This window comes from Pseudophryne corroboree, chromosome 7 (genome assembly GCF_028390025.1).
Source record: "Pseudophryne corroboree isolate aPseCor3 chromosome 7, aPseCor3.hap2, whole genome shotgun sequence".
NCBI classification, from domain to species: Eukaryota; Metazoa; Chordata; class Amphibia; order Anura; family Myobatrachidae; genus Pseudophryne; species Pseudophryne corroboree.
This window is the reverse complement of record NC_086450.1, coordinates 188,510,276-188,522,961: the sequence shown is the minus strand read 5'-3', so window position 1 is coordinate 188,522,961 and position 12,686 is coordinate 188,510,276. Positions and strand designations below refer to the sequence as shown.

The 12,686-nt window shown below is 45.6% G+C and overlaps 1 protein-coding gene across 2 annotated transcripts in view; it reads right to left on the bottom strand.

Moving 5' to 3' along the window:
• Window positions 1–12,686, bottom strand: part of CFAP65 (cilia and flagella associated protein 65) — a 377,223-nt gene that overhangs the window by 154,323 nt on the left and 210,214 nt on the right. For both annotated transcript variants that reach the window (XM_063933883.1, XM_063933882.1), the window contains exons 16-17: window positions 11,735–11,900; window positions 11,042–11,170 (exon numbers count right to left, since the gene is read on the bottom strand). In XM_063933883.1, the coding sequence (XP_063789953.1) occupies window positions 11,042–11,170; window positions 11,735–11,900 (295 nt within the window). The remainder of the gene's footprint in view (window positions 1–11,041; window positions 11,171–11,734; window positions 11,901–12,686) is intronic.

Here is a 12,686-nt window from a genome sequence, read left to right as displayed (position 1 = left end):
CAATACCCCATAATGAAAAAGTGAAAAAAGTTTTTTTTAGTTTTTTTTGCAAATTTATTAAAAATGAAAAACTAAGAAATCACATGTACATTAGTATTCACAGCCTTTGCTCAATACTTTATTGATGCACCTTTGGCAGCAATTACAGCCTCATGTCTTTTTGAATATGATGCCACAAGCTTGACACACCTATCTTTGGGCAGTTTTGCCAATTCCTCTTTGCAGCACCTCTCAAGCTCCATCAGGTTGGATGGGAAGCGTCGGTGCACAGCCATTTTCAGATCTCTCCAGAGATGTTCAATCGGATTCAAGTCTGGGCTCTGGCTGGGCCACTCAAGGACATTCCCATGCGTTGTCCTGAAGCCACTCCTTTGATATCTTGGCCGTGTGCTTAGGGTAGTTGTCTTGCTGAAAGATGAACCATCGCCTCAGTCTGATGTCTATAGCGCTCTGGAGCAGGTTTTCATCCAGTATGTCTCTGTACATTGCTGCATTCATCTTTCCATGACTAGTCTCCCAGTTTCTGCCACTGAAAAACATCCCCACAGCATGATGCTGCCATCATGTTTCACTGTAGGGATGGTATTGGCCTGGTGGTGAGCGGTTTCCTCAAAACATGACGCATGGCATTCACACCAAAGAGTTCAATCACTGTCTCATCAGACCAGAGAATTTGGTTTCTCATGGTCTGAGAGTCCTTCTGGTACATTTTGGCAAACTGCAGGCGGGCTGCCATGTGCTTTTTACTAGGGAGTGGCTTCCGTCTGGCCATTATACCATACAGGCCTGATTTGTGGATTGCTGCAGAGATGGTTTTCTTTGTGGAAGGTTCTCCTCTCTCCACAAAAGGAATGATGTAGCTCTGACAGAGTGACCATCGGGTTCTTGCTCACCTCCCTGACTAGGGTCCTTCTCCCCCGATCGCTCACTTTAGACGGCCGGCCAGTTCTAGGAAGAGTCCTGGTGGTTCCGAACTTCTTCCATTTACGGATGATGGAGGCCACTGTGCTCATTGGGACCTTCAAAGCAGCAGATATTTCTCTATCATCCACTAGGGGACACTGGAGTTAAACAGCTGGGGTGTGAAGATTGCAGATTGGAAGTGGCACAATGTAGTAATAAAGAAAATATCCACAGCTGGCTCCTCCCCCTTCATGTTCCCCCCTCACTTTAGTTTGAAAAATTGTGCTTGCAGGGGAAAGCACAGAAAGGAGCTCTTGCTCCACAAAAGCTTTTCTATTTAAATTCAGTGGCCCGATCCCCTCTGGCTTAAAGGAGGGTGCAGGATGGAATTAAGGGTACTGTTACAGTACATATGAGACTAAGATCCCGGTGGAAGGGATCAGCCTTTCATTCAGGAGTTCTGCTAACAGTGAGTAGCTCTGAGGAGCAGCTGGCGCAGCTCTTAGATCCTCCTGAAATATATTTAATTCCCCCGCCGGGTACAGTGTGTTAGTGACATGGCGCTAGTAGAAGCTAGCAGGCGGCACAGCTCCGGAGCGCCACAGCGCTGGAGTGGTAGGTGAGGGAGGCGGAGTTGTAAGAAGCTCCTTCCCCTGTTTGTAGACTCTTAAAAATAGTAGCCATGTATGTTTTTTATGTCTGCCACTGCATGTACAGTTATTAGGCTTCTGTTTTGCACTGGCTCTAAGCAGGCATGTCCAAACTGCGGCCCTCCAGCTGTTGAGAAACTACACATCCCAGCATGCCCTGACACAGCTTTAGCATTCTCTGACAGCAAAACTGTGTCAGCGCATGCTGGGATATGTAGTTTCACAACAGCTGGAGGGCCGCAGTTTGGACATGCCTGCTCTAAGGGGATAAACAGAGAGGGGATTTAGGAGCACTGCTGTTAAAAGATCTCTCTGAAATTTACATTATGATAATAAAGACAGATATATTGTCTTCCAAAGGAGCTGCTGACAGGTCCTGTGGTGGGAGCTTCAGAATTATTAACCCTGTTACAACCCAAGCTGTCTCAACAGTTGGTGGTGTGGGGTTTGTAAACATCTGGCTGGTTAAAAAAATAAATTCTTTTTTATGTCTACTAATTTTTTTTATACTATTTCAGCTGTGTGTCTAAACCTATTTTCATTGCTCCATGTATCCCTGCGGTCTTTCTCCATCTATACTAATAGGGTGAAAGCACTGCTGGTTTGTATGTGTGTTTGACATGGTGTTGAAAACTAGAGATGTGCACTTGAAATTTTTCGGGTTTTGTGTTTTGGTTTTGGGTTCGGTTCCGCGGCCGTGTTTTGGGTTCGACCGCGTTTTGGCAAAACCTCACCGAATTTTTTTTGTCGGATTCGGGTGTGTTTTGGATTCGGGTGTTTTTTTTAAAAAACACTAAAAAACAGCTTAAATCATAGAATTTGGGGGTCATTTTGATCCCAAAGTATTATTAACCTCAAAATCCATAATTTCCACTAATTTTCAGTCTATTCTGAATACCTCACACCTCACAATATTATTTTTAGTCCTAAAATTTGCACCGAGGTCGCTGGATGACTAAGCTAAGCGACCCTAGTGGCCGACACAAACACCGGGCCCATCTAGGAGTGGCACTGCAGTGTCACGCAGGATGGCCCTTCCAAAAAACACTCCCCAAACAGCACATGACGCAAAGAAAAAAAGAGGCGCAATGAGGTAGCTGTGTGAGTAAGATAAGCGACCCTAGTGGCCGACACAAACACCGGGCCCATCTAGGAGTGGCACTGCAGTGTCACGCAGGATGGCCCTTCAAAAAACACTCCCCAAACAGCACATGACGCAAAGAAAAAAAGAGGCGCAATGAGGTAGCTGTGTGAGTAAGATAAGCGACCCTAGTGGCCGACACAAACACCGGGCCCATCTAGGAGTGGCACTGCAGTGTCACGCAGGATGGCCCTTCCAAAAAACACTCCCCAAACAGCACATGACGCAAATAAAAATGAAAGAAAAAAGAGGTGCAAGATGGAATTGTCCTTGGGCCCTCCCACCCACCCTTATGTTGTATAAACAGGACATGCACACTTTAACCAACCCATCATTTCAGTGACAGGGTCTGCCACACGACTGTGACTGAAATGACGGGTTGGTTTGGACCCCCCACCGAAAAAGAAGCAATTAATCTCTCCTTGCACAAACTGGCTCTACAGAGGCAAGATGTCCACCTCATCATCATCCTCCGATATATCACCGTGTACATCCCGCTCCTCACAGATTATCAATTCGTCCCCACTGGAATCCACCATCTCAGCTCCCTGTGTACTTTGTGGAGGCAATTGCTGCTGGTCAATGTCTCCACGGAGGAATTGATTATAATTCATTTTAATGAACATCATCTTCTCCACATTTTCTGGAAGTAACCTCGTACGCCGATTGCTGACAAGGTGAGCGGCGGCACTAAACACTCTTTCGGAGTACACACTTGTGGGAGGGCAACTTAGGTAGAATAAAGCCAGTTTGTGCAAGGGCCTCCAAATTGCCTCTTTTTCCTGCCAGTATAAGTACGGACTGTCTGACGTGCCTACTTGGATGCGGTCACTCATATAATCCTCCACCATTCTTTCAATGGTGACAGAATCATATGCAGTGACAGTAGACGACATGTCCGTAATCGTTGTCAGGTCCTTCAGTCCGGACCAGATGTCAGCATCAGCAGTCGCTCCAGACTGCCCTGCATCACCGCCAGCGGGTGGGCTCGGAATTCTGAGCCTTTTCCTCGCACCCCCAGTTGCGGGAGAATGTGAAGGAGGAGATGTTGACAGGTCGCGTTCCGCTTGACTTGACAATTTTGTCACCAGCAGGTCTTTGAACCCCAGCAGACTTGTGTCTGCCGGAAAGAGAGATCCAAGGTAGGTTTTAAATCTAGGATCGAGCACGGTGGCCAAAATGTAGTGCTCTGATTTCAACAGATTGACCACCCGTGAATCCTTGTTAAGCGAATTAAGGGCTGCATCCACAAGTCCCACATGCCTAGCGGAATCGCTCCCTTTTAGCTCCTCCTTCAATGCCTCCAGCTTCTTCTGCAAAAGCCTGATGAGGGGAATGACCTGACTCAGGCTGGCAGTGTCTGAACTGACTTCACGTGTGGCAAGTTCAAAAGGTTGCAGAACCTTGCACAACGTTGAAATCATTCTCCACTGCGCTTGAGACAGGTACATTCCACCTCCTATATCGTGCTCAATTGTATAGGCTTGAATGGCCTTTTGCTGCTCCTCCAACCTCTGAAGCATATAGAGGGTTGAATTCCACCTCGTTACCACTTCTTGCTTCAGATGATGGCAGGGCAGGTTCAGGCGTTTTTGGTGGTGCTCCAGTTTTCTGTACGTGGTGCCTGTACGCCGAAAGTGTCCCGCAATTCTTCTGGCCACCGACAGCATCTCTTGCACGCCCCTCTCGTTTTTTTTTAAATTCTGCACCACCAAATTCAAGGTATGTGCAAAACATGGGACGTGCTGGAATTTGCCCATATTTAATGCACACACAATATTGCTGGCGTTGTCCGATGCCACAAATCCACAGGAGAGTCCAATTGGGGTAAGCCATTCCGCGATGATCTTCCTCAGTTGCCGTAAGAGGTTTTCAGCTGTGTGCGTATTCTGGAAACCGGTGATACAAAGCGTAGCCTGCCTAGGAAAGAGTTGGCGTTTGCGAGATGCTGCTACTGGTGCCGCCGCTGCTGTTCTTGCGGCGGGAGTCCATACATCTACCCAGTGGGCTGTCACAGTCATATAGTCCTGACCCTGCCCTGCTCCACTTGTCCACATGTCCGTGGTTAAGTGGACATTGGGTACAGCTGCATTTTTTAGGACACTGGTGACTCTTTTTCTGAGGTCTGTGTACATTTTCGGTATCGCCTGCCTAGAGAAATGGAACCTAGATGGTATTTGGTACCGGGGACACAGTACCTCCAACAAGTCTCTAGTTGGCTCTGCAGTAATGATGGATACCGGAACCACGTTTCTCACCACCCAGGATGCCAAGGCCTCAGTTATCCGCTTTGCAGCAGGATGACTGCTGTGATATTTCATCTTCCTCGCAAAGGACTGTTGGACAGTCAATTGCTTGGTGGAAGTAGTAAAAGTGGTCTTACGAGTACGACTTCCCCTCTGGGATGACCATCGACTCCCAGCAGCAACAACAGCAGCGCCAGCAGCAGTAGGCGTTACACGCAAGGATGCATCGGAGGAATCCCAGGCAGGAGAGGACTCGTCAGAATTGGCAGTGACATGGCCTGCAGGACTATTGGCATTCCTGGGGAAGGAGGAAATTGACACTGAGGGAGTTGGTGGGGTGGTTTGCGTGAGCTTGGTTACAAGAGGAAGGGATTTACTGGTCAGTGGACTGCTTCCGCTGTCGCCCAAAGTTTTTGAACTTGTCACTGACTTATTATGAATGCGCTGCAGGTGACGTATAAGGGAGGATGTTCCGAGGTGGTTAACGTCCTTACCCCTACTTATTACAGCTTGACAAAGGCAACACACGGCTTGACAAATGTTGTCCGCATTTCTGGTGAAATACTTCCACACCGAAGAGCTGATTTTTTTGGTATTTTCACCAGGCATGTCAACGGCCCTATTCCTCCCACGGACAACAGGTGTCTCCCCGGGTGCCTGACTTATACAAACCACCTCACCATCAGAATCCTCCTTGTCAATTTCCTCCCCAGCGCCAGCAACACCCATATCCTCCTCATCCTGGTGTACTTCAACACTGACATCTTCAATCTGACTATCAGGAACTGGACTGCGGGTGCTCCTTCCAGCACTTGCAGGGGGCGTGCAAATGGTGGAAGGCGCATGCTCTTCACGTCCAGTGTTGGGAAGGTCAGGCATCGCAACCGACACAATTGGACTCTCCTTGTGGATTTGGAAGAACGCACAGTTCTTTGCGGTGCTTTTGCCAGCTTGAGTCTTTTCAGTTTTCTAGCGAGAGGCTGAGTGCTTCCATCCTCATGTGAAGCTGAACCACTAGCCATGAACATAGGCCAGGGCCTCAGCCGTTCCTTGCCACTCCGTGTGGTAAATGGCATATTGGCAAGTTTACGCTTCTCCTCCGACAATTTTATTTTAGATTTTGGAGTCCTTTTTTTTTACTGATATTTGGTGTTTTGGATTTTACATGCTCTGTACTATGACATTGGGCATCGGCCTTGGCAGACGACGTTGCTGGCATTTCATCGTCTCGGCCATGACTAGTGGCAGCAGCTTCAGCACGAGGTGGAAGTGGATCTTGATCTTTCCCTAATTTTGGAACCTCAACATTTTTGTTCTCCATATTTTAATAGGCACAACTAAAAGACACAGAGGTAGCTACAGCCGTGGACTACCGTACTGTGTCTGCTGCTAATATAGACTGGATGATAATGAGATGAAATCAATATATATATATATATATATAATATCACTAGTACTGCAGCCGGACAGGTATATAATATATATTTATTATGTAATGACTGATGACGGACCTGCTGGACACTGTCAGCTCAGCAGCACCGCAGACTGCTACAGTAAGCTACTATAGTAGTATGTATCAAGAAGAAAGAAAAAAAAAAAAAACCACGGGTAGGTGGTATACAATATTATATATATATTATATACAATTATATATATATATATTATATATATTAAACTGGTGGTGATTATTATAAACTGGTGGTCAGGTCACTGGTCACACTATCAGCAACTTGCAAGTAGTACTCCTAAGCAGACAATCACAATATATATTATACTGGTGGTCAGTGTGGTCACAATGGCAGTGTGGCACTCTGGCAGCAAAAGTGTGCACTGTACGTTATATGTACTCCTGAGTCCTGCTCTCAGACTCTAACTGCTCCCCACTGTCAGTGTCTCCCCCACAAGTCAGATATACATTATACAGTCACACTATCTATCTATCACTTCAGCAAGTAGTAGTACTCCTCCTAAAGTACTCCTCCTAATGCTCCCCAAAATTACTACTGTGTCTCTCTCTACTCTAGTCTCACTCTCTATAAACGGAGAGGACGCCAGCCACGTCCTCTCCCTATCAATCTCAATGCACGTGTGAAAATGGCGGCGACGCGCGGCTCCTTATATAGAATCCGAGTCTCGCGATAGAATCCGAGCCTCGCGAGAATCCGACAGCGGGATGATGACGTTCGGGCGCGCTCGGGTTAACCGAGCAAGGCGGGAAGATCCGAGTTGCTCGGACCCGTGTAACAAAACATGAAGTTCGGGCGGGTTCGGATTCCGAGGAACCGAACCCGCTCACCTCTATTGAAAACACCAAACAAGACCACAAAAATTTGTTATGTATGTTCAAAATGTGAGAAAAAGAGCACAAGTGTTGGCAGCTCCGGGGTGTGCGAAATGTTTGAGAATGGACGCTCAACCTTGGAACAGTGGTCCATCCGATTTTTCTAAAGAGATGGCGGAATACTCGCAAGCAACATTTAGAATGGGCTGCGGGTTTTTCAAAGACAATGGAACCTAATTAGACTTACTCGGCCCGCACAGGTAGAAAAGACTGTGCAAATCTGTAAAGAGACCTCTTCCTGTCCTGCAAGAAGAGCTGGAAGAAGAGGAGGGTCTTTTGGCAGATGAGGAGGAGAGAGAGTCAGTTGAGGAGATATTTCATGTTAGTCCCCCGGAGGAGGACTCAGAGATAAAAGGGTTAGAATCCCTTATTGAAGCTGTTAAACAGGTCTTTAATTTCAAAGAAGAGGAAATTAAGGAACCTGAAGTTTTTGATCTGTTTGAGTCTCAGTATTTCCGATTCCTCAGACACTCCAGGATCAGATGGGAGGAACATGGAAGCAGCCAGATAGACGCTTCCAATTACCTAAGGGAATTAGGTCCAAATGCTACAGATTGTGGATGCTTCTTTGGAGAGATTGTCAAAAAAGACAATCTTACCAATACCGAATGTGACTACACTAAAAGATGTGTCAGATCGTAAGTTGGATACGGCCCTTAAATCCATCTTCATAGCTGCAGGTGCATCACAGAGACCTATGATTATAAGTGCATAGGTCAATAAGGCTATTGTCGCTTGGGCTGGGCAAATAGTTTGAGCTGTGGCAGAAGATAATAATCAGGAAGAAATAGTTTGACTAGCGGAACATATCCGGGAGTCTATCACTTACATTTGTCAAGCTACAAAAGATGCTAGCAGGATAGCATCACACATTTCAGCTTCGGCTATATCGGCCAGACGGATTCTCTGGCTCAGAGACTGGCAAGTGGATTCAGATTCAAAGAAGGCAGAGGAAGTGATCCCCTTTGTGGGGGAAGCATTGTTTGGTCCAGAATTGGACAAGTGGATTTCACAGGCCACGGTGGGAAAATCTACGTTTCTGCAAACTACATATCCTAGACCCACGCTGCCAGTAAAAAGAAGCTACTCTGGACCAGTGTTTAATTTATTTAGCACTCCTTTCGTGCCAGAGGTAGAAGGTGGGATCTAACGCAGGTAAATCTCATTGCCTCTCGGAACAACCATCAGTTGCCGAGATATGTTGCCAGGATGCCAGATCCAGCAGCAGAAGCAGTGGATGCACTGGCAATTCACTGGAACTACGGCGTGGTATACATATTCCCACCGTTTCCCTTGTTGCCAAGAGTGTTAAAAAAAGTGAAACAGGAAAGAGCGTGGGTAATCTTGATAGTGCCAAACTGGCCTCGCAGAAGTTGGTATTCGGATCTGAGGAAACTTCTGGCGGACGTGCCTTGGAGACTGCCACAGAGGAAGGATATGCTGTCCCAAGGCCAATTTCTGCATCCGGATCTGAACCGACTACGTTTGATGACGTGATTCTTGAAACCAGAATTTTGAGAAGGGTATCCCAAGATCAGCTATCCCTACCATGTTAGCAGCAAGGAAACTGGTTACCGCGGCACACTACCATAGGATCTGGAAGAAATACATGCCAACCTAAGGGTTGGAACCCTAGAGAATTCCGCCTTACTAGATTGTTGGGATTTCTCCAATCAGGGTTCGATGGTGGATTACGTTTAGGATCCTTAAAGGTCCAGGTCTCTGCACTTTCAATTGTTTTCCAACAAAGGCTGGCGAACCTGCAGGAGGTTCAGACCTTTTTACAGGGAGTATTGAGAATTCAACCACCTTTCGTCCTCCCACGGCTCCTTGTGATCTAAATTTAGTGTTGGAAATTTTGAGTTGTGACCTTTTCGAACTTTTGGAACGGGCAGATCTAAAATATGTGTGTTGGGAAACAGTCTAACTTCTGGCTTTAGCATCAGCAAAAAGGGTCTCGGAATTGGGGGCCCTGTCATCTGAAAATCCCTTCCCTATTTTTTTAATGAAGTCAGGGCTGAACGCTGTACAAAGGCGGAGTTTTTACCTAAGGTGGTATCTGGTTTTCACATAAACCAATCAATTGTGGTCCCATATTTTCAGGGATTGTCAGAGGGGGACTTGTCCCTGGATGTGGTCAGAGCCTTACAGGTGCACGTACAGGCTACAAGTCCCATTAGGAAGTCAGATGCTCTGTTTGTACTGTATGATGGCCCCAGTTGGGGCTTCTTGGGTGGCGGCTAGAGGAGCGTCCACAGCCCAACTTTGTAGGGCGGCAACGTGGTCATCAGCACATATGTTCACTCGCTTCTACAAATTTGACACATTTGCTTCAAGAGATTCCAATTTTGTATGATTAGTTCTACAGGCTTCGAACAGCCCTCCCACCCATGGGGGTATCTTTGGGACGTCCCCAGCTGTCTAACTCTAGTGTCCCCTAGTGCAGTGATGGCTAACGTTGACACTCCAGCTGTTGTTGAACTACACATCTCAGCATGCCCTGCTACAGTTTTGCTATTTGGCCATGCTAAAACTGATGCATGGCATGCTAGGATGTGTAGTTCAACAACAGCTGGAGTGTCAAGGTTAGCCATCACTGCCCTAGTGGATGATAGAGAAAAGAGGATTTTGGTACTTCCCAATAAATCCATTTCTCTGAATCCACTCGGGGACACTGGACGCCCGCCTTGGTGCTGTCAGCCTGCGTGTTCTTGTTACATTGGTTCAAACAAGTTAGTTATTGTTTTTGATAGTTCTTTGTTGCTGTTTGATGTTGTGATATGTTTGGTTCTTTCCCGTATGGCGTGAGTCTTTCATGTTCCCTCTTCTGTCAGTCAATTTTTCAAACTAGAGAGATGGGGGGGCATGAAGGGGGAGGAGCCAGCGGTGAATCATTTCTTTATTACTACATTGTGCCACCTCCGGTCTGCAATCTTCACACCCCAGCTGTCTAACTCCAGTGTCCCTGAGAAGATTCAGAGAAATGGATTTATCAGTTAGTACCAAAATCCTCTTTTTTTCTGTACCCTTCCCCAGATTTGTGCCTTGAGACAATCCTGTCACGGAGGTCTACAGACAATTTCTTTGACTTCATGCTTGGTTTGTGCTCAGACATGCACTGTCAAGTGTGGGACCTTATATAGACAGGTGTGTGCCTTTACAAATCATGTTCAATCAACTGAATTTACCACCAGTGGACTCCAATTAAGCTGTAGGAACATCTCAAGGATGATCAGTGGAAACAGGATGCACATGAGCTCAATTTTGAGCTTCATGGCAAAGACTGTGAACAAATTTGCAAAAATTACAAAAAAAAGTTTTTGTCACGTTTTCATTATGGGGTATTGTGTGTAGAATTTTAAGGGAAAAAAATTAATTTATTCCATTTTGGAATAAGGCTGTAACATAACAAAATGTGGAAAAAGTGAAGCGCTGTCGTACCTTTCAAATTTTTTATTCCGCCTTGCAATTTTAATCTAAAGGAACTTTAAGGAAGAAAACAAATGTATGCTATCGCTGAATAATTTAAATGAATATATAGATTATGCCTTCTACACTAATCAAATGCAAGGTTCAGAACTTTGATAAGTGTTTTGAGAAAAGACTGAGAAATAAGTTTGTTCATAGTTTCCTTGTACTAAACATCTCAGTAGGGCCCAATGACTCTCTGAGCCCACTAATAAATAAGCCTGCTGAACACTCTCTGTTTTAAGGCAAAAAATTAACTGATCACAAGCATGTAACATAGAAATACACCCACCTTTAGGAGAAAGAATACAATAGCTGACAATCCAGGTGTAAGAGAGCATTCGGGAAGGATGAGCCGTGACTCTGATCCCCATCTTGGTACGTGCTGGCAGTTTTCCCTTGTTATGTTCAAACTTCAAAGCTGTTTAGAGTAGCACGGGGCATGGAATTGGACAAAGAGTAGTTCGGTTAATAAAATAGCTACATTGTTAACCTTTAGGGGAAATACTGTAGAATGTTAATGAAAAATTTTGTATGATTTTCTATTACATATAATATAGATGGGCATGTCAACAATGCGATGCGAGCACCCTCGGGTCGTTTGTCGCCTCCCCTGATCTCTTCAACATGCAGAAAGATCTGAGGAGGTGGCAAACAATGCCATGCTGCCAAAGCAGCATGGCCCCGTTCCCCCCCATCCCGGGTAACGCTAGTCGTTGCAGGCATCAGCAAGTGTGTGTGCACTTGCCGGCACTCCGCTGAGTCCCGTTGCTAACCATGTGTCATGGGAGGACACATCGCACCGTGTGTGGGCACCCCTAGTGTGGCGAATAGCCAGACTTACAGTACGTAGTCCACAAATTCATTTGCAGCTGTTATGATCAAGCCTTTTGCATTTAATTGTTAGAACTGTTCTAGGACAAGCTCTGAATACCTAGGTGGATGCATTGTACATTAATAAAAAAAAAGTAACATAGTTACTGACCTATTGGGTCATTGATGACTTCATCTGGGTCACATGGGCCAGTAATCTCCTGCTTAGCAGTCACTGTATATTCCAGGGTGCAGTCATTATCATTTATTAGAAGCAAATCATGTGACTGAAAGCTGCCAACCACAATGTTTCCCAAATCCACTAGCTCCTGGTGTGACTGCAGAAAAAAGAATGTCAAACATATTGCAGGAGTGGAGGGACATATACTGTACGTCTGTCATATATACTGAAACAGTCCTCAGTATCACTATCAGTGGTTCCCAAATGAGGTCTTCAAAACACACCAATAGTCCAGGGTTTAGAGACATCCCTGCTTGTGCACAGATGGTATAATCATACTGACTGAAGTACTAATTAAGTCACATGTGTCTAAGCATGGATAGCCTTAAAACCTGGACTGTTGGGATGTCTTGAGGCAGGCCTGGCCAACCCGTGGCTCTCCAGCTGTTGTGAAACTACAAGTCCCAGCATGCTCTGTCACAGTTTTGCTATTAGGGAATGCTAAAACTGTGGCAAGGTCTGCTGGGATGCGTAGTTTCACAACAGCTGGAGAGCCACAGTTGGCCAGGCCTGCCTTGAGGGCTGTGTTTGGGAACCACTGATTTATGCAAAAATTGTGACACTCCTGGTTAAGCTGCATGTTTCACTGGATAGCTAAGTGAAAAGAAGTTAACCCAACTCCCGTATGTTAAAAAAAATAGAAAGTAAAATAATTTTGGACATCTTCATTCAAAATTGAGCAAGGCATGTGTAAATGTCTGGGCAACCTTCTAGATTATTCCTTCTTAGGGGCTCAAAATTCAAGTAATTCAACCTTAAATAACGCCAGGTGAAGACAATTCCAGCATTGAATAAATACATTGACCCTTTTAACCTCTCAGGTTTCTAACAAGTTGAATGAAGAGTTGAAATACAGATAACTGACAGTTATAAAGCTGAGGAG